The sequence below is a fragment of the Syngnathus floridae genome, chromosome 1, assembly GCF_059516105.1.
Source record: "Syngnathus floridae isolate MCC-2025c chromosome 1, RoL_Sflo_1.0, whole genome shotgun sequence".
In the NCBI taxonomy this organism is placed as follows: domain Eukaryota; kingdom Metazoa; phylum Chordata; class Actinopteri; order Syngnathiformes; family Syngnathidae; genus Syngnathus; species Syngnathus floridae.
The window spans coordinates 5,782,353-5,801,402 of NC_142413.1; the positions used below are offsets into that span (position 1 = coordinate 5,782,353).

General features: G+C 47.5%; 4 protein-coding genes across 8 annotated transcripts; 2 read left to right on the plus strand and 2 right to left on the minus strand.

Annotated features, from left to right (window-relative positions):
* Nucleotides 1–179: 179 nt before the first annotated feature.
* On the plus strand, nt 180–16,555 carry LOC148403655 (P2Y purinoceptor 3). Its single transcript, XM_088374460.1, has 4 exons — nt 180–486; nt 1,745–3,582; nt 10,135–10,170; nt 16,042–16,555. Exons 1-2 carry the CDS (start codon nt 300–302, stop codon nt 2,848–2,850), a joined length of 1,293 nt encoding a protein of 430 aa, XP_088230586.1. The 5' UTR covers nt 180–299; the 3' UTR covers nt 2,851–3,582; nt 10,135–10,170; nt 16,042–16,555.
* On the minus strand, nt 3,860–5,142 carry LOC148403656 (BPTF-associated chromatin complex component 1). The gene is made up of 5 exons (XM_088374541.1): nt 4,837–5,142; nt 4,563–4,657; nt 4,310–4,497; nt 4,137–4,241; nt 3,860–4,052 (listed from the first exon to the last, which is right to left on the minus strand). Exons 1-5 carry the CDS (start codon nt 4,921–4,923, stop codon nt 3,988–3,990), a joined length of 540 nt encoding a protein of 179 aa, XP_088230667.1. The 5' UTR covers nt 4,924–5,142; the 3' UTR covers nt 3,860–3,987.
* LOC148403657 (uncharacterized) lies at nt 5,953–9,046 on the plus strand. The gene has a single exon (XM_088374226.1). It carries the CDS (start codon nt 6,034–6,036, stop codon nt 8,308–8,310), a length of 2,277 nt encoding a protein of 758 aa, XP_088230352.1. The 5' UTR covers nt 5,953–6,033; the 3' UTR covers nt 8,311–9,046.
* Nucleotides 9,660–18,250, minus strand: nat16 (N-acetyltransferase 16). Of its 5 annotated transcripts, XM_088374491.1 has the most exons (8): nt 18,108–18,240; nt 17,536–17,823; nt 14,576–16,220; nt 14,082–14,213; nt 13,017–13,242; nt 12,553–12,777; nt 12,146–12,483; nt 9,660–12,070 (listed from the first exon to the last, which is right to left on the minus strand). In XM_088374491.1, the coding sequence occupies exons 5-8, from the start codon at nt 13,233–13,235 to the stop codon at nt 11,842–11,844; spliced, it is 1,011 nt and encodes a 336-aa protein (XP_088230617.1). In that variant the 5' UTR covers nt 13,236–13,242; nt 14,082–14,213; nt 14,576–16,220; nt 17,536–17,823; nt 18,108–18,240; the 3' UTR covers nt 9,660–11,841. The 5 variants fall into 5 exon arrangements, with proteins under 5 accessions (XP_088230617.1, XP_088230611.1, XP_088230623.1 ...); XM_088374485.1 differs by having other exon boundaries at nt 17,536–18,248; XM_088374497.1 differs by lacking the exons at nt 17,536–17,823; nt 18,108–18,240 and having other exon boundaries at nt 14,576–14,645; nt 14,726–17,507.
* Nucleotides 18,251–19,050: the final 800 nt, after the last annotated feature.

A 19,050-nucleotide genomic window follows, 5' to 3' on the forward strand; every position in this document is an offset into this window, starting at 1 on the left:
AGTCATACCAAATTCCACAGTGCAAATTAGAAACAACAGTTGCTGGGATTGAAAAATTACACTTATGGTTTCCTCTCGGGGGAAAAAATATTATCTTGGCATACCGGTTGGACCCCCAGGCAGGCCACGGGCCGTATGTTTGACAAACTGTCAGTTAGCTCGGCTTCAAAACAAGATGAGCAGTCGGGCTCTCCCTCTCTTTGTCGCTCTGTCGCTTTCTCTCTCTCTCTCTCTCGCGCGCGCGCAGGTGGGCAAGTGGGGATGACACAGAGAGGGCTCGAGGGAGGGGCTGCATCACCATGGCAACATGCCAAGAAGAAGACAAGAGGAGTAAGGCGCTAACTTTTTCCGCCTGTGAGCAGTTGTGTGTCTTTTCCATTGTTTGTTGCACTTTTGGATCAGTGGCTGTCGTCTTGGGGTTTTTGCCATGGGGCCGAGGTCAGCAGCGGCGCCATATGGAGTCGTCGTGTGTGTGCAGTGATGCAGGTATTTATGAGCCCCACACACACCAACACTAACAGCTGTAAAGTTAATTCCTCAATCGTCCAAACGAGACTTTATGTCACGGCTACGTTGACAAAAAAAGAAAAAAAAAAACAGCGTATTTCACATCTTTTCCCTTTTCTGACCACATCATCTTCTTTAACGTAGTCGTGATGTGCGCGGACCGGCCAGGACACCCGTTTCCCTCGCCGCACGCAACTGAAACATGAACGCTGATGACTCCAACCTATCATGTAAAATGATTGAAGTTGTAATCGGATGTTGATGTCGTGGGTCAGGCTAATGAGCGGCAAGTACGCAAAGCGCATTTGAATTTCTTGGAAGATCAACAGCATGTAGCGTGACGCGAGCGAGCGTGGTTACTTATTGCTGAGTTAATGGCCTGAGAAGAGACTGAATCAGCAGCGGCGTGCCCTCGTCCGCAGGAAGGCAAACACCCGAGGGCACAGACAACAGGAGGTGAGGGGCGCTGTGCAAAGAGCCCAGTCAGCAACGGAACGGAAGAGAAGGGGAGGGGGCGGGGCAGGTGGGGGAGAGGCGGCCTTAAACCCAAATCACAAAAGTTCAATTTCTTATAAACATTGATTGATATGAAAACCGCAACCGACAATGACAATTAAAACAAACAATTGTGCTCCTCCCCCCCCACCGACAATGACAATTAAAACAAACAATTGTGCTCCTCCCCCCCTACCCCCACCCCCACCCCCACACTCTGGGATATTTTTCTTTTATTTCTTCTGATACAAAAAAAAAATATTATTTTGTAGACTCAAGTCAAAAGTTATGGCCTGAGGGCCAGGTCTGGCCGACATCATGGCAGCAAATCATTTCGACTCCATCCATCCATTTTCTTTACCGCTTGTGCCCATGGGGATCGTGGGCATGCTGGAGCTTATCCCAGCAGTCATTGGGCAGTAGGCAGGGGACACCCTAAACCAGTTTCCAGCCAATCACAGGGCACACATAGACAAACAGGGGCAATTTGGAGTGCCCAATTGGCCTACCAAGCATATTTTGGGGATGTGGGAGGAAACCCACGGGGGCATGGGGAGAACAGGCAAACTCTACACAGGAAGGGTGGGAGGTGGAATCGAACCTGAACACTGAGGTGAGATATTGAAAGATTTTTTTGTTGTTGCTGATCCCTCCCTTTAATCAAAACATCAAGATGGAATAGTCACAAGCTTTGAAAACTAAATCCGCCCGACGCTGACTGTGACCCTGGGTTACCTTCCAGGTGAGTGTTGGCCGGTGACGAGGACAGGGGCGGCCATGACGCCGGCGGGCGTCGACAACGGAAGCCTGCCGCTGTGCAGCATTGACGAGTCGTACAAGTACATCTTCCTGCCCACCTGCTACTCCTTCACCTTTGTTTTCAGCCTGTCACTCAACGCTGTGGTGCTGCTGCGCTCGTTTCGCCGCACCAAGCGCTGGAACGCCTCGCTCATCTACATGGTCAACCTGGCCTCCACCGACTTCATGTACGGCCTGTCACTGCCCTTCCTAGTGGCCAGCTACGTCATGCGCGACCGCTGGGTCTTTGGGGACTTCATGTGCCGCCTGGTGCGCTTCCTCTTCTACTTCAACCTCTACTGTTCCATCTTCTTCCTCACCTGCATCTCAGTGCACCGCTACATGGGCATCTGCCACCCCATGCGGGTCATCGCCTTGGAGACCAAAAAAGCCGTCAAGTGCACATGCGTGCTGGTGTGGGCGGTGGTCTTCGCGCTCACTTGCCCCATCTTCCGCTTCGCCCGCACGGCCCGCGCCGGCGGCGGCGTAGACAACTGCTGGGACGACGCCATCGACCAAGAGTTCTCCGACTACGTGCCGTACGGCGTGGTCCTGCACCTGCTGGGCTTCTTCGTGCCCTTCTCCGTCATCGCCTGGTGCTACTCGCACGTGGTGGTCACCATCTTCAAGACTCTGCCTTCTCGCCCACGCGACGGCAGGGAAGGCGGAGCCAGCGTCTCCGTCTTCCTTAGCGCAGACTCGCCGTACGCCGGCCGTAGGCGCAAGTCCATCCGCACCATCGTCACCATCACGCTGCTCTTCGCCCTGTGCTTCTTCCCCTTCCACGTGACGCGTACCGTCTTCCTGCTGCTCAAGGTGAGCAAGGGCGTCCCGTGCCAAACCATGACCACCGTGTCCATGTGCTACAAGATTACTCGGCCCTTGGCGTCCTTCAACGCCTGGCTCAACGCGCTCCTCTACTTCCTCACCAAAGACAAGGGCGGATGCTGCCCGCCGCCTGCGCCCGCCGCGCCGTTGCTGCCCTTGAGGATGGTAGCGAAAGGAGACGAACACGTACACCGGCACGGCAAAAGCGCCTTATTGACCTAACACAAAGACGGCTGCTTTTACGCTCACTATGCAGAGACTTTTTCTTTGAAACAGACTTGATTTGATTCATACTAATCATGTTCTATTAATCAAATAACACGGATTTGTTAGTGATGACACATGTGAATATAGCAACGATCTTTTTCTTTTTAAGCCTGAAAATGATTCAAAACGCTCATAAGCTTTTCCATGAAAAAGGGGGACAGACAGATTGTGACACTTGATTCTTTTTCTAGTGACCTCTTGCGGCTAGTGGTCGAACAGGCGAGGAAAAGGCGGCAGTCCGACTCTTCCCTTGTTTATGTTTTATTCGTTCTTTTGACTTGTTGTTCGGAAAGTGGAGTGGCTGTCATACATGATTCCCATCCGGCAGGGGGAGACACCAAGGGAAATATCAAACGTCAACCGCGAGGCGCTATCTCCCGACATGCACCCCACTACAAACTCGAAAAAACGAAAGCCCAAATGAATATTACACAATGTTTAAAAATCATACGAGCGTTTTTATTCCAGACGGACGCCACATTTTGTTAGTAGCGTCAAGTTGGCACATCTTAGTACAAGTGGAGAGTTTGTAGGTGCTCGCCTAATGCTTTGGCTTTTGTGTTTACAAATGAGACGCGGCGCCATTTTCGAACGGGTCACCGATAGCCACCCCCAACTTCCAAAAAGTCCGCTTCCGCCTTCCAGTTCTTTTTTTCTTTCTTTTCTCAACCGGAGACATTCATCGAGGTAAGAAACGGCGTTCTGTCCTATACTTTGCTGAATTTATGTGCATAGGGGCTTTTCAAGTCTTCAAACGTAGTCGTCTGTGTAAATTCCATTGGAGAATGTTAAAATGATCTGCTTCACAGCACTTATACACTCACAAATGTAAAAAATATTTCAACATTTGACTAAAACGCAACATTCAATAATAAATGCTGACTTGTGCTGCGGATAATTTGGGCGATTGTGTTTTGAAATGTTTGTTGTGTGTGTTTCGAATGCACAAGCAGGACGACATGTGTGTTGTTCCAGCCCTAAGAATAGTTTGATCTTTTATTCCCAAAACACTGTGGAAGTTTCAACGCAATCTGGCGTGTGTAATATGATACAGTGCGTGTGTCAGATGGTGCCACACTTTCTGTGATGACGTCAGCGTGACAGCAGAGGAAGGTTATTGGAGTTCATGATGAGGTTTGAGTCCAGGTTCAACGTATCTGTGGAGAGACAAACTTTGATCATAACCACTTTTGGATTTTTGGTCGTGAAAGATGCATATGTGTCATGGAGGTTTCGAGCACCTTGATCAAAATTGAGCTTTTTGGATGGGGACGCTTGGCCCAGTCCCTCAATGTCCACCAGGTCGCTGTTGACATCCGAGTCGTTGAGGGCGCTCAGGGTAACATCTGAACACACGTGCACATGATTCGGTTTACTGGCAAGTTCCAAGACTTGTGCTCACGCTCGAACACACCCGAGGCCTTCCGCTTCTTGGTGGTGGGGTGGTTGACTTGCATGCCGGGCTGGGCGGCAGCGGCGGTGCCGCCGGTTTCGGGCGATGTCACAGCAGATTTCTTGGTGGTCTTGGGCGGGATACCTTCGGAGGAGCTGCATCGAGCGTTGTCTTCATGCTTGCGCTTGACCGGACTCTTTGTGTGCGCGCTGGTGACAAGAAGGCACGTGGATTCAAGCCGCTCCCAGACATTGGCTAATATTGCTTGACCGACCTAGTGGGGTTGGCCTCGGCCATAGGGTGAAGCTGCATGGTGAGTTCTCCCAGTCGACTGAAAGCAGCGCCGGCTGCTGAGAAGATTTCTCCAACCTGCGTGAAGAACAATCAAACAAGCATGCTGGTTCATTCCGGAGAAACACGAGGAGGGAAAGAGGTGAGCACCGTTGCTATGGTTACCCGGTTCACTGCCATTAATGAATTCTTAACAGTAATCATAGTCCCCACGCTCCTCAAAGCTGTGCATTATCCTGTCATTTTGAAAGACTCACTTTTGTGGAAGCTGAAGTCATGTTTGACTGTTTGCGGGCGGTTTCAATGGCAGCTAATATGCTAACAACAATGGAGCTAGCTATCATCAGCAGCCAACGAACGGTTTCCGTGTGCCGGCGGTCGGTTGTGCTTGAGGTGTCGTGGTCACGAAAGCGAAAGCTTCGGCATGCGAAAATAAATCCGACCGCGCATCGTAAGGCAGAAGCTTTTAGCTCCGCGAAATTTACAACAAGAGCGTGTCCGCCAACTGAATGAAGTCGGCTGATACCTTCGCGGAACCCCGGAAATTTGGAAGCCACGCCAACTGTTGTAGCTTTTAGATTAAGTAATGCTAAACAAAATATTTAAGCGAGTACGGTTCGTGATTAAGAGGTGCGCCGCTATCAGGAATATGCGTCTTAACCTTTACTGTAAGTGGTTCCGCTGTAGCCACTCGTTTTGTCGATTTCACTTGAACGCAACGTTCAGGTATAAATAAACGTCAGCGTCGCGTGAAAACGACGTCACTAAAAGAGTGTATTTTTCACACGAGTCGGTCACTAAAGTGTGTATTATATAACGTGTATTTGGTGTTTTATCTAGTCAGACATTTAACTCGTTTGAGAAAGACGTGTGGAATCTCGTGACATTCGTGTCATAATATGATAACAATTCTAATTAAAATTAGAATAAAATATGAAATAATTAGAATAGAGTACGTATGTCTTAAATATAAACAGGTTAGTCCAAAAATGCTAGCAGAAGTATGCTCCCAAAGCAAATGGGATCCTCTTCATTCAAACAAAAAGAGAAGAATAGTCTGTGTTAATTTGATATTTTTGCAGTTTAATTTTTACAAGGGAAACCTACAAAGTATTTTGAGAATGAACTCTCACTGTTTCAAATTAAATACTTTCTAGACAAAAGCCACAAGTGGGACTTTTTGTGTTGGTCCTCATTGAAGTTGATAAATCCCCACCTTCTTGAAAAAAACAAAAACAAATGCTGCCTTTGCATTTCAACAGAACCAAGTCGACCTTATGAGTCATCAAGCTATGATGACAAAAAGGTGTCGATGTCACGCTTCCGTGACAAAATGTTCTGATGTCATGCTTCTGATGTCCTTTGGCTGGCTCAGATCAAAGAGGCGAAAGAAAAGGTTTGTGATTGTCCACTGAAAATCGACAACAACGCTACGATCAAATTCTAAAAGAAAGATGGCGTCAAATTTGAACAAGGCTCATCTGAGAAAAGTCAACGAAAAGAACCAAATGTGCGACGGCACTCTCCACCCGACGCCATTCGGGATTTACGATCTTCTCAACACTCAGAAATGCCTCAAAGACTTCTTCGTCCAGCGGGGGATGTTTGGGGACGTCAACCAAGTATCGAGCCTAAAGGCCAAAGAGAGGGATGAGAAGATCAACAAGCTCATCAAGAGCATCGTTGAGAAGAGCATTGCGGACATCGCCAAAATGAGGCAGCTCATCGCCCTGTGGGATGCGGAGGAGCGCTCCACATCCAACTCTTACATTGACGAGTCGTCATATGGCCTTGTCACCCAACAGAAAATCAAACAATACCTAAGGGATTTCTTCTCGGAGCGCCTCGCGTCTGCTGAGCCAACGATCGATCTCAACAGCGCAGACTTCATGCTGGACCCTGTGACAAAGGAAGAAGGCCCTGGCTCGTTGTCGTCTCAGTCATCTCCCATTCTCGGGAGGGCCATGAATATGATCAGCCACGTGATCCAACCCGTCGTCGACACCTTTGACTCTGCCAGTAAAGCTGTCGTCAAAATGTTGACGCGGAGCGATCGGGACGCCCAAGAGCCGGATGAAGGCGCACAGCAGAAGTGGGCTCCTCGTCCGTCTGAGGAGGAGGACGGTTCATCCGCCTCCCCTCGAAATAAGATTAAGGGTGGCAGGAAAGACGACAATCGTCTCACCCCGGCGGTGTTCAACGAGGCCGTAATGGACGAGTTTGGCAATTTGCAATTTGACATGCAATTGACCCCCAGGCTCTCCCCCATATTGGAGGAGACTGGGGAGACAAATTCGTCTGCTTCCTCTTCAGCCAGACTGGACAAGACTCCCGCCACCTCTAGATCCGCTCTCGGGAATACAAAAACTATCCAAAGCGACGTGCCTTCGAGGCCCCGCACCGCCGACAAGAAGTTGACCCCTCGGGTTTCGCCATTTAGTCCCGAGAAGCCAAACAGCACGGATGAGAACATTTCCGATGCCGAGTCGTACTCTGACAAAGAAGCTGTAAAACCATGCTCTGCCATTGAGGCTTGGTCCACCTCCAGACTTTTGGGCGCCTCCCCGGTTCCCTCTCCTGTCACTTCTTCTCCCATTATTGAGAAGGCCAAAATGATCATCAACCAAGTATTTCAGCCTGTTGTCAAATCCATCGGCTCCGCCAGGAAAGTCACCAAAACAGCCGGCAAATCCATTGCTAAAAAAGTGAGGTCCATGTGCAGGTATCGCTCGTGCAGGAAGAGGCGAAAGCGAGGTAAAGGAAAGAGTGGCAAAAAAAGCGGACGTCGAGATATTTCGAACAGAAAAAATGGCAATGAGGAGGAGGAGACGGTGGAAGGGTGCGAGGAGGAAGCGAGCACTACTGAGGTGGACTCCAAGCATGACAGTGAGGTCGTGGCTTCCCCAGAAGCTTCTCCGTGCATCAAGACTGTTGAAAAATCTGCACATGTCATGAAAGACGTGGCAGGAGAAAAGTTGAGCATTGAGGCCAAATCCGCTTCTGTTATTTCCACTCCATTTTCACCCCGCCGGATGGTAGGATCTTCCGATCCCATCTCCTCAGCTAAAGCCACTCCCAGGAAGGCCCAAACTGGAACGCCACGTACCCCAAAAGTACCGTCCTGCAAATCCAGCCGCAGGTCGTCCATTTCAGAGAATAAAGTGAAACTCGTAGAGACGGATGACGACCAGGCCAGTGAGATAAATCCGCTCCAGTCGGAGGAAGACGGATCGGAACAAAACATCTACAGTATTTTTGAGAACATTTTCCGAGAGGAGTTTTCCAAAAAATTAGAAAATTCCCTCAAACAGGGCATATGCGATGCAGTCCGTGTCTACGTCCCTGACAGAGGTTCCACAGAATCCCTCCAAAGCGCCAACAATTGCGCAAAACGGGAGATTGATACTTCGCAGGTGGGTCCGCGAGACTCGCTGAGGAGCGCTTCCACCTCACTCACATCTTTCACCAGCTACCAGTTATTAGAAGACGCCATGACCAGGAAGCATTTATCCGATACGTGTCTGAAAGGCCCCGCGCCGCCGGAGGGACTGGATTCCAAGCGAAAGTCACTGTGGAAGAGGTGGAAAATGAGACGGGCCAAGAAGATTCTGCCAGGTCTTTTGGATTGCCGCTGTTCACCCGGCCCTACTGACAGCGTGGCCTCAGACGGCAAAGCCACAGAACCAGCCATCAAATCTATCTTGAAGAAAGTCACTTCGATTTGGAAGTAGGGCAAGAGATCCGGAGTTGTTGGCAACGAGAGGTAGAAGGACAGCGACTGATCAACATTCAACGCCATCACCACTGAAAGAGACAGAGATAGAGACAGAGAGAGAAGGCTCTTTCTACTAATTCTATTTATTTCTTTGTATAAAAAAAAAAAAGAGTATGGCAAAGCAATGCTGTTGTTTTTAATGATGGTCCACGGAAATCATGCTTTTCTATATGGTGATGCTGGGAAGGTGGAAGAGATACGCGAGCTCCTGCCCTTCATTCTGATTCAGGATGTGGTCTTCAATCTGAGCGCTTTTGCAAAGTACCTATCAGCTCTTTCCTTCGCCCCTCGGTGAAGTGCTCCTCTCTCTAGGGAATCTAGGCACAAGAAACGTCAAGCATGGACAGCTTCCTGTTGCACTCGTCCCAGGTGCCACGTGATGGACATTTGCGCGCCAGTCAAACTACGACAGACAAGAGTCGGGGCCAGTACAGGACGCGACCATGTCCATTGTTTGACGACGCAGCACGCTGAACTCTGCTGCTTGTGAAAATGACAACTGCCAGCAAGGTGGACCGTTCCTTTTATACTTCGAGGCTCACTCGGGGGGCCTGAAATTCAGATGCCATCTGCAGAGATGGGTGGAGTGCGCCCCCAAAATGTAGCGCCCATGAGGGGCCAGGAGCTGAAGTGCATGCAGATCAATATGGAGGAATATAGAAATGACCAATAAATCTCTACATTAACCCAAATGCTGTTTCATTCAATGTCCAACTCAATCTGTGTTGGTGTTATTTTATGGTCCTGAAACTCACAAGATGAAGCCACGTTGAGCGGACCTTGAGTTTTTTTTGTCCAGGATGGTTCTGGTAGGGAATGAGCTCTGCATCATGGGACCCGTAACCGAGAAGATCCCGGAGTGTTTCCATGTACCTGTTACCACGGTTACGGTGTAGCCTTCAATCTGAGGATGCATTTATGTATTTAGTACACTGGCGTGGTGGAGATACTTGGAACTCAAGCTCTTCCTCTACTCATGTGTGCCTAAGAAGACAATTGCTGACCTTAAATTAAGTACGCGTACACGGCTCAAGTACTTACCAGGTTGTGTTAGGGTCCTTGTGCCTTGTCTCCCGGACTTGGTCGCGATTTGCTTTTTGCACTTCAGGACGCACCTCCCCTGCATTCCTTAGTGTGTGTGAGCACGTGAGTGTGTTTGTGTGTGTGCGTGTGTGTACAGCCCCACTCCACACACACGCACACACCATTACGTAACGAACATCAACACAGCCATTGAAGCTTAAACGAACAGCTTGTTCATAATGGCTAAAAACAAAACAAAGTTCAACTGTGCTTCACACCAAAAAGGATGAGACGGGGGTTTATTTCAAGACGGTGAACATGAAACCAAAATTCAAATTTTACATGACTCTACCAAACTAAAGTGATGGGTGACTTGAGCAGCATTGAACGCCATGATGCTGGTGGCTATATCATCGGTTGAATGTAAATGCTGAAAGAAAACAGAGATTCTAGTCATCTTTACAAACACTTAAATGAGGAATGACGCTTTGCTCATGCACGCACCCCTTTCCAAAATTCACACTTTTTTTTTTTTTTAGCAAGGCATCATCCACATTATCACTAAAAAGACACGAGTAGTATACACAAGACATAATTCTATGTTCACTATGTTATAAAGAGCGGCGGTAGTTTGCGTGACATTTCTTTTGCCTGTATGATCTCGTTAAAAATTTCCTTCCAAAAATAGACAGCATGTATCGCTTATGTATAATGTACGCGCGTCAGTCCTGACATAATCTGCCTCTCGTTTCTTTAGGATTGCTCTGCACTGCTGCTTGATGACAAGTTGTAGGTAAGGATGCTACTCCAACATTATTGCCACTGACCACAAAAGTGCATGACAATGCAATGGCTTGCTTAAAAATACACATACAGAGTCCAACTAATAGTCAGGGTGGACAATTATTAGCATGAGCAAAGTGCAGTTTGGACCTACGAAAAGGCTCAGTGTTTGAATGAAACCTTTCTGCCAGGTTTCATATTTGATTAGGATTGAGAAAATATTTGAGAGATGTATGGCACTTACAATCATGATCAATGATGATTTGAAAATGCAGGAAACATATCAATATGCAGCACTATTCCTAAGAAATCACAACGTCTCAGCAGTAGTGAGATAGCATTAGCGCAAGCCTCGTGTGGTTATTGAGGAATGACCATGTCGGTGACCCCGGATTTCGTGTCTAGAACTTTGAGTAGGTTCTTTAGATGATTCGTGAACTTCTTTGGTTAAAACTAACTTTATGAAAGATGGAAGGAACAAAACTTCTGAACGTAATTGTATCTTGCGCCACAAATATCATTTTGAGCATTGGAATGAAAAGCTTGGAGTGGACTACAGAATTTCTGTATGCGTTTTGTCATTGACACTTTATGACCAGAGGTCAAGAATCAAAAGATAACCATGGAAAATATTTCTATTCTCATGACCACTGAGGTCCTGTGTTACAACCGTATGTCATATGATCGATTTGAAATACCAGGCTGAACCTTACAACGGAAAATTCTTTGCCGTTATTGTTGTCAGGGTGCTTTGGAAATGACCCTTATGAGGTATTAGTAACTCGAACGTCATTCACCATCTTAGCACACTTTTCAAGCATTTAGTTTGGCGCCAGAGTAGCCACCTTCAAACAAACAAAAACTTATTTGACACACATCTCAAAAAACTAGTGAATTAGTAACATACTTGTGTTACATCTATTTACAGTAAAGAGCAGTTAAGCAGCTGATAAGGAATGTCATTTTGATCTCAGTAGTTGGTGTCCCTACAAAAACACAGAACGCCAGCATGGTTTTGTTGCGTTCCCGTGCTGATGTCACCAGAAATGTCAAAGGGTGCAACAAAACTGGAATTCAACAGCCGAACCTTCAATCAAGCCGCCCAGCAGGGTCAACATGTTGCTGAGGCCCCACCAGGAGCTGGTGAATGTTGGTGACCAGCTGGAATCTTGCTGGTACCACCGACGACCCGCAGGGCAACCTCAACACGTTGGTCTCGCTGGGTGGCTTTGCCTCGCTTGGTTACGCAATTGGGCAAAGGTTCAGGAGCGCCGATCTAGACAACATTACCACGCTGGTCCATGCTGTTATTGTTTTAGCGGGGTGGGGTGGGGTGGGGGGGGGGGAGGATTCTCTTGAAAGGGAATTTAAAGTGCCTTCAGACTTGTGCGCGTACTTGTAAGCCGATTCCAGTGATTTGGAGATACCATCTGGGCCTCAATGCACGGCTGTGAGACTATAAGGTTGTGCTGGGATGTAGTATCTGGAATATGACAACAATCAATCAACCGCTCAATCATCCACTTGCTCTGGAAAAAAAAAGCAAAAAGACATCAAATACTGCTTATGGTAACACAAGGGGGGCGTAGACTTGTGGTGCTTTTCTAGTAGAGTTAGTCGGTTTGGTTTCCATCCCCTCCACACCACAATCTGGCCGTGTCCGTTCCCTCATCCTTCCCGACTACATGACGTCAGCCTCCACCACGCATTGCTCCGTGTATTCTTTCACCAGCTCCACGCTCAGGGCGTGGCGGCAAAAATCGGCCATGGGTTTCCACAGGGGCGGGTCCAGGAACATCTGGCACATGACGTGACCCTTCAAAGTGGCCGTGTGACGCTGCAGGTGGCTCAAGAACTGCTGGCGCACCAGATCCAGGTCTTTGCCGAACATGTCGATGTTCAGGTAGTACCTGGTGGGAAACAAAGCGGGAGTCAGTGGACTGAACCGTAATGTTGATAGGACGCCGCCTCGAAAAGCTGCATACCAGTCCTCTCCGATAGGGACCCTAAAGGGAAAGGTACACAGGCTCCCCACGCTCGGCTTTGACGCGTCATCCACCATCCAGTCAATATCCTTCTTCATCAAGATGGCCATGTTCCCGGGCACAGGCTTGAAAGGCTGCCAGTCTTGAATGATGGTGGCATTCGGGAGGACCCCCCGCATCAGGTCGCTCGTCAGAAAGAGCCGAAGGACGGCGCCCTGGTCCAAACGAATTGGAGGCGCATTTGGGAAGGATGCGGACGCCGGCTGGGTTTCCCCGTGGCCGAGGTCAGTGAGTCGGCGATTGAGTTCCTCGGCTCGGAAGCGCACCAGTAGGATGCCCTGCGGAGAGGAAAGCCGCGCTAGCATCCGAGCCGGACGGGACCTCGTGTGGATCGGCAGCCGCCGTACCTGCTTGGTTATGATGCGATACTTCTGGAAATCCTTGGGACCCAGCTGATCGTCGCGGGTCAGGCGGCTGACCTTTACTTCGGGGTATTTGGACTTGACCAGCTCAGAGCAAAAGCGCAGCAGAACCCCCGCCACGCCCTTGCCCCTTTCCTGGGGGGCCACGCGGAGGCCCTCTACTAGCATGGTCTCGCCTTCGTCGATCACGCATACCGACTCCAGGGCGATCTTTCAGGAACATGATAAAATCGTGAAAGGCTCTTGTCGTCAATGCTTTGGGTGGTTTAGAGCTCAGGGTCAGAACAAAAACAAACAAAAAAAAGATGGAACTATCCTTCAAATCCAATCAAACGACGTTGACTGACAAAGTAAATCAAATATTGTTTTCTCTGGCTATTTATAACGTTTGAGCACAGCTGACTCGTTTCACATGAGGTGGGGAAGGCCGCCCGGCGAGTATGACGTACCACTTTTCCCTGTTTGCGTGCCAGGATGACTGTGCGGTTGGTTTCCTGCAGCCAGCTGCTGTACCTGGTGGGCAGGTAGTCCAGGCCTCCGTAGATGTCCTGGCTCATGGCCATGATGTCGTCAAAGTCCTCCTCGGTGGCCACGGTGAACTGAAGGCCGGCCTGGGACAAGGACTCGGACAGCTGGGGCGCGCTCAGGCTGTTGTCAATCTTCATCATGAAACAACTGATGAGACAACAAGCGAAGGCAAAAAGCTTACGTTGGATCAATTTGGTCAGAGCGGCGACAACGCGTAACAACACCTGCTGCGTTCATTCTCTCCGAAATAAGGCGAGAAACCGAGGCGCTGACCGAAAAAGAGGCTCACAACAGTGCAAACAAAAAGAAACAAAACAGACAAAAATAAACGCTAAAAGTCGTGTTTTTAATCAGGTTAAAAAAAGACATTGTGGTACATTTGAAAAGTAACAAGGGAGGACTGAGGATACAATCTCGGCAGTTTTACATCCAATTGTTAACGGCGATTTCATGTACGTGTTGTATGAGTATGACGACAGGCAGTGCCAACAAGAAGGCCTTGCATTCCACTTTTGTTCATGGCAACCAACACAATTAGATCAGCGGGCCAATGGGCCAAAAAGCTACACACGGATTTGTAAATCAACAGTGCCAACAGACTGACGGAGCTTTAGAGTGGGCCATTGTCCAAAGACAACGAACGGCAATAAATCACTCCGTTCCTCTCTTCGGGAAAGGACAAACTGGAGGGTCCAGTGAAGGCCTGAGAACACAGCGAGCGGAAGAAAGATGTTCAAGAAAAACACGTTAACGAGGGCTCCCACATCCCCGAGCGCCGTACAGTGTCCATTTTACACGCTAGGCTAACTGCTGGCAAAACGTGCTCCCTGTTTTCCCATTGACCGAAATTGACTCTATTTGCATTTGTCAGTTGATTGATGTTTTTTTTCCACTTTAAAGGCCCAATCAGCTAGAACTGACTTTTGCGGGTTTTTTTTTATTATGCCTCGCCAAACCTCTGCAGCAAAACGTGAGAAGGAACACACCATGTTCAGGCTGGGATTATCCTGTCCGGAAGGTGCTTGAGAACACGGACACCAAAAAGGAGTCATGGCGGATCCTGCGCCCATCCAAAGGCTCCACGTTGTTGCTACTACTTGCACATACTGTAGCTAAACCTGGAACGAACCAGTGACACACACACAGTCACCGCAACAGGATTAGTTGGGGAAAAAAAAAAAAAAAAAGTCCGCGTGTCGTAAACCATTTTAGACGTAACTCTAACGTATCGTTTTATACGTACATGCTCATGTCTTGGTAAATGGCCAAGCTCTTCTGTAGTTTGAGTCGTTACCGTTCGAGTTGGACGGTGACGCCTCATACACACACACATACACACACGTACACACACACACGCTCAACAACTAAAGAAGTCCCTCCACCAAATATTGAGGCTGACAGACACGTGAAACTCGAAGCAAGAGTGAACAAGCCGTGTTTGAGTCTAGAAGATGCCAATATCAGCCTTTTCTGCACGTACGGTCCAACATGTTGTCTACAGAACGCCGCCACAGAAGTCACCCGGGTCCAAAGTCTTGCGCCTCGTCCCTCTGCGAGGAAAAACCAAGCGTCATTCTCCACACACTTAGCACTTTTACGTGGCACGTGTCATGAGAGTGGATGGCCTTACCTCCATGAGTAAAAGCTTCCTGGCTTTCCTGACGCAAAATGCCTTTGCGGACATTCTGGAGCTCGGACGATATGGATTCATGGCAATCCAGACTTCAAACATCTCGGTGGATTTGAAGAAAAGCCTTTTCCGCTTAACTTATTCTGATTTAATTGAAGCGATAAATTATTTTTGGTACTCCTCCGAATGTTTTCCTGGCCTGTTGAGGACAAAGCAGGCGGAACGCTGTGGGCGCAAATGTTTCCTGTTATCAAAGCAGGGTCAAAGTGGGGAGAGGATAGTATGGGGGGGATGGGTAGTGGTGGGATTATCCCACTCCTCCCGCTGTTTGTATTGCTTTGCTGAGTGGAATAAATAAGACGTCAAAAAGAAAGGCCTCATGGTGTTGTATTTGAGGAATAAAATTTAAAGAAATGACACGCTGTCCGCTCTCCTGTGTCCAAACACGGTGGTCTCTTCTTTCTTGGCGTCCAGTCGCTATGAGCCGTTCAATCTAATCTTTGACGTTCTGAGCCAAATATGTCACCCAAAAGGGTCCCAGTGCCAATACACAACACAAACATTGTTTGGCTTTTCATCACAAAGAGCCTGACAAGCCCTTTCCAATTGTTTTACAGCACAGGTGTCAAACTCAAGGCCCGGGGGCCAGATACGGCCCGTCACGTCATCTTATGTGGCCCCGCGACGACACATTGTGCATCGACGTTGTGTCAGTACTAAATTGAAAATTGAGTTGACCTTTTAAACAAATAGAGATATTACTAGCAATTGTTTTCTTACCATTTAAGTTTTTAAAATATTTGAACAGTTTTTACTACTCTCTGGTTTCAAAACTAATCATTCATCAGTTTGTTGTGTGGCCTACACAATATAAGGCGTTGGCAGTCATAATGGCCCTTCAAAGGAAACTAACGACAATTCGGCCCACGACAAAAATGTATTTGACACTCCTGTTTTGCAGCATTTTTATAAATTTCAAAAAGACCTAAAATTACTTTAGGATAGCCTCCATAAAACTAAAGATTTCTTTTGAGCAGCACAAACAATTGAAAGAGCTCAAATGGCGCACCAGGTAATGAGCGGCTATCTCGTGCTAGCTGGTTTTCATTCACCAAATATCTTTTGCATAGGAAGTGTGTGATGATAGCTGGAGGAAAGGTGTTCATGAAAGGGCGGCTTTGTGTTGTGTTTGTCCATTTTGCCTCTCCCTTCCATGATTAATACACTCTTTCAATCGCGAATACCAGACTGTCAGAAGGCATCAGCTCACATTGTCTCGCTCTGGCTCTCGCTCTCTGTCTTTCTTCATTTGACAGGGGAACGCTCGCCCCTTCGTTGAGGTCCCGCGCTTTGAAGGGAAAGTATCCTGTTCTCTTCACATCTTTCAAGTTGCCAATGACACGGTGCTAAGACTGCTGTCCTAAGGCCGCCCATGACGAAGTCAAGGTCTGTCCTCATCCACACTGGTCCTGACCTCTTCCAGCGCTCGTGTAGCCTCGATTAAACACATAATCCAATCATTTGAAGTACTAAATGTTTGGGCGAGGTTAAATTGGGCTGTCGTTGCAGTGTGTGGGCAGGGCATAGCAACGAAGATTGAAGACATGAAACGCTAACAATGCAGCTCATCAAAACTTTGAGAATCCAGGCCCGCGACAAGAAATGTGGTTGTCTATCACAAAAAGAGACAAAAAAGTCTCAAGGAACCAGGGAGTCAAGGCACAGCAAGTCAGCCATCTTGAAAGTTATTTTTGGCAGCGACTGCAAACTTTTCCAATAGAATTCCTCGCAAATGTTAACTACATGAACTCAAGAAAATTGCAGAAATGATTCTTGTGCTTTTGCTCATTGAGTAACGAATAGAAATGTATGCTGAATATTTTACTTTAAATTCACTCCACAAAGCCAGTTTGATTTTTCAACATGAACTTTTGTAGGCATGTCTAAAATGAGTAGACGCACAAAAAAGTCTCATGCCCAGAAACGAACAAGAATCCATCGAGTTGCTATTTTGAGCCGCTTTCTTTCATTTGTACAGGGGTTCTTGAAAAAAAATGCTTGGTGGATAACAATAGCCAATCAGGACACGCTGCTTTAACAATTTTTTGCAAAAAAAGACGAAGTGATGGATACCACGTCGGCACTGCTTCACGTTGCGGCTCGTGACGTCACGACAAATGGCAATTGAGTTATGTGGGATGGAACGGGATGGCGGCTACGCTCATATAGGATTTAAGTGTGCAAAGAACACAACAGCAGAAATGCTGTTAAACTACACAACTACAATTAACTGCAGTTGATGCTTGAACATGCTGCCTGACACTAATGATTTTTTTCTTATCGACACTTGTGTTCCCTCCAAAACGTCAATGCAAGCCAAATGGCATCATCAGCATTTTTCCCTGCGCGATCTTGACTTGCTCCCATCCCTATGGCAATAAGAAACATGCAAATAACGAGGCCATTCATCCTGAAGCAGGATTCAAAGTGACATAGGCGATTTTCCATGAGCACTTTTAAATGTTGATTGCACAGGTTGACCGTATCGGCAGCATCCTCGGCATAAAATAGCGGAGCGTCTCCACTTACAACCCCAGTCGAATATGTCGTCAAAGCGTCGAAATATGTTACCTTCGCGTGGGGGTGGATATGGGGGGATTCCAGAGCATCGGACGCTATGTACGACGATGGAGCTGTGCACAAATCCGGCCGACTGTTTCACAAATGGGACACGGCGGGCCTAATCGGACGTTCGACGGACTACGCTCCCACCCCCCCTCCCTGAGATAAACCTTAACGCGGGCTCTTACCGAAGGATGAGGGCTCGGTGCCGCGTCGAGTCGAGCCGTACGTCCTTGGATGGTGGAGGTCGCGGATGGTGGAGGCTGCTTCCGCTGATGAAGAGACGACGAGCGACGTCCTCCGCGGTTGATCGTGGCACTGTAGCCCCGCCCCTACCAGTTGTCCGCGTCGAACCAACGAGAGGAGCCAACTGGACTCACTGGAGCGGGCCAGTATCCACCCTGCGTGCACACTCCTCTTCCTCGGAGACTGCATGTGAGCGGAATTCCAAGGAGCGAACCAGCAAACTCCTCATCCTGCATCCATCAAATGAGACATTTTCATCTCTTATTGAGCCCAAGCATGAATTCAACATTTGAAATGCCTCACGATGCACTCACTAACAAAAATAGCCCAAAAACTGGAATAATGCTAATGGAAACGTAAATAATCATTTTAAGACAAGTGAAATGGAATTTTCTGCGGCAATGTTGGCCGGATAAATAAAATCCACGCAACAACAGCAGCATGCATGGGTCCATTACCCCCACCAGCTATCCAATTAAAGAGAAAGATGGTCTTGCAACACAATAGCTCCTACCACCCCAAAACGTTCCATCGTCATGGATGCAAACAAATTTGAAAACTGTTTTTTGTCGACGCCGTCGGAAATTCGGAACGCTTGAAAATGTCCTTGTCAATTCCAAGCCGTTTGCATGCTCCACGTCTCAAGCGCGTGTGCGCAGCAGCAGCACGCTTATGACAATGTATTGTCAAAAAATTCCCACCATTATGTTCAATCGGGCTACTTTTGAACCGTGGGGACGATTTCTTATTTTGCTTTTATGACGTTCAACAGTTGATTGTTTTTCGGCATGCTATGACAGTTCTGTTATTTGAATTGCTTTAATTATGTTTTAATTGCTTATGTGATGGATGATCACTTTTATGATTTTCACTTGCGACTTGTTCTTTTCGTTCTTAATGTTCTGACTTGTTTTAATAGGAACAGACAAAATAATTTGTTTGGTTTTGGGATAGTTCAGACTTTGCTCATCTTACTCTTTTAATGGTGGGCAGACATTAGTGTAGTTTTATTCCTCGGAAGATGGCCATTTTCTTTTGTTGTATCGTGACATTTTATTGATCTTTTCTTCATCTTTCATGATGTCTTCTTAGTACATCATCTCATACGACGGTTTGACTTGTGTGATTAGCGACTAGGTTTCAGTGTACTTTACAATCTTAATATTTTGATCGCTTTTGGCCTCCAAGCTACAACCAATCACAGGCCTTTGCAACAAAATAAAAAAAAACTTTGTTGTTGTGCAGTTCATTAAATTAAATGAAAAGTGTGAGAACGGAAGGAAAACCAAAAGACAAAGGATGCGACTGCATTGTGCCGAATAGCAAGGTGAAGTAAGTTGGAAAAATAATTTATTAGCAATATTGAGGGAATATTGTGACTAAATATGCAACTGCTTTTTCAAGGCTGCAATGATGGAAGCAGCAGAACGAATTGTAAAGTCTACAAAAGCATTTTG

Bases quoted from the DNA above. Each gene is read 5' to 3' on its own strand.
- LOC148403655 (XM_088374460.1), top strand. From the start codon at position 300: ATGGCAACATGCCAAGAAGAAGACAAGAGGAGTAAGGCGCTAACTTTT. The intron at 487-1,744 runs GTATTTATGAGC...GTTACCTTCCAG, and splicing joins GTGTGTGTGCAGTGATGCAG to GTGAGTGTTGGCCGGTGACG.
- LOC148403656 (XM_088374541.1), bottom strand. From the start codon at position 4,923: ATGATAGCTAGCTCCATTGTTGTTAGCATATTAGCTGCCATTGAAACC. The intron at 4,658-4,836 runs GTGAGTCTTTCA...TTCTTCACGCAG, and splicing joins TGACTTCAGCTTCCACAAAA to GTTGGAGAAATCTTCTCAGC. The intron at 4,053-4,136 runs GTGCTCGAAACC...GTCTCTCCACAG, and splicing joins AAAGCTCAATTTTGATCAAG to ATACGTTGAACCTGGACTCA.
- LOC148403657 (XM_088374226.1), top strand. From the start codon at position 6,034: ATGGCGTCAAATTTGAACAAGGCTCATCTGAGAAAAGTCAACGAAAAG.
- nat16 (XM_088374505.1), bottom strand. From the start codon at position 13,235: ATGATGAAGATTGACAACAGCCTGAGCGCGCCCCAGCTGTCCGAGTCC. The intron at 12,484-12,552 runs GTACGGCGGCTG...TCCTCTCCGCAG, and splicing joins ATCGCATCATAACCAAGCAG to GGCATCCTACTGGTGCGCTT. The intron at 12,071-12,145 runs GTATGCAGCTTT...GTTTCCCACCAG, and splicing joins GTCCCTATCGGAGAGGACTG to GTACTACCTGAACATCGACA.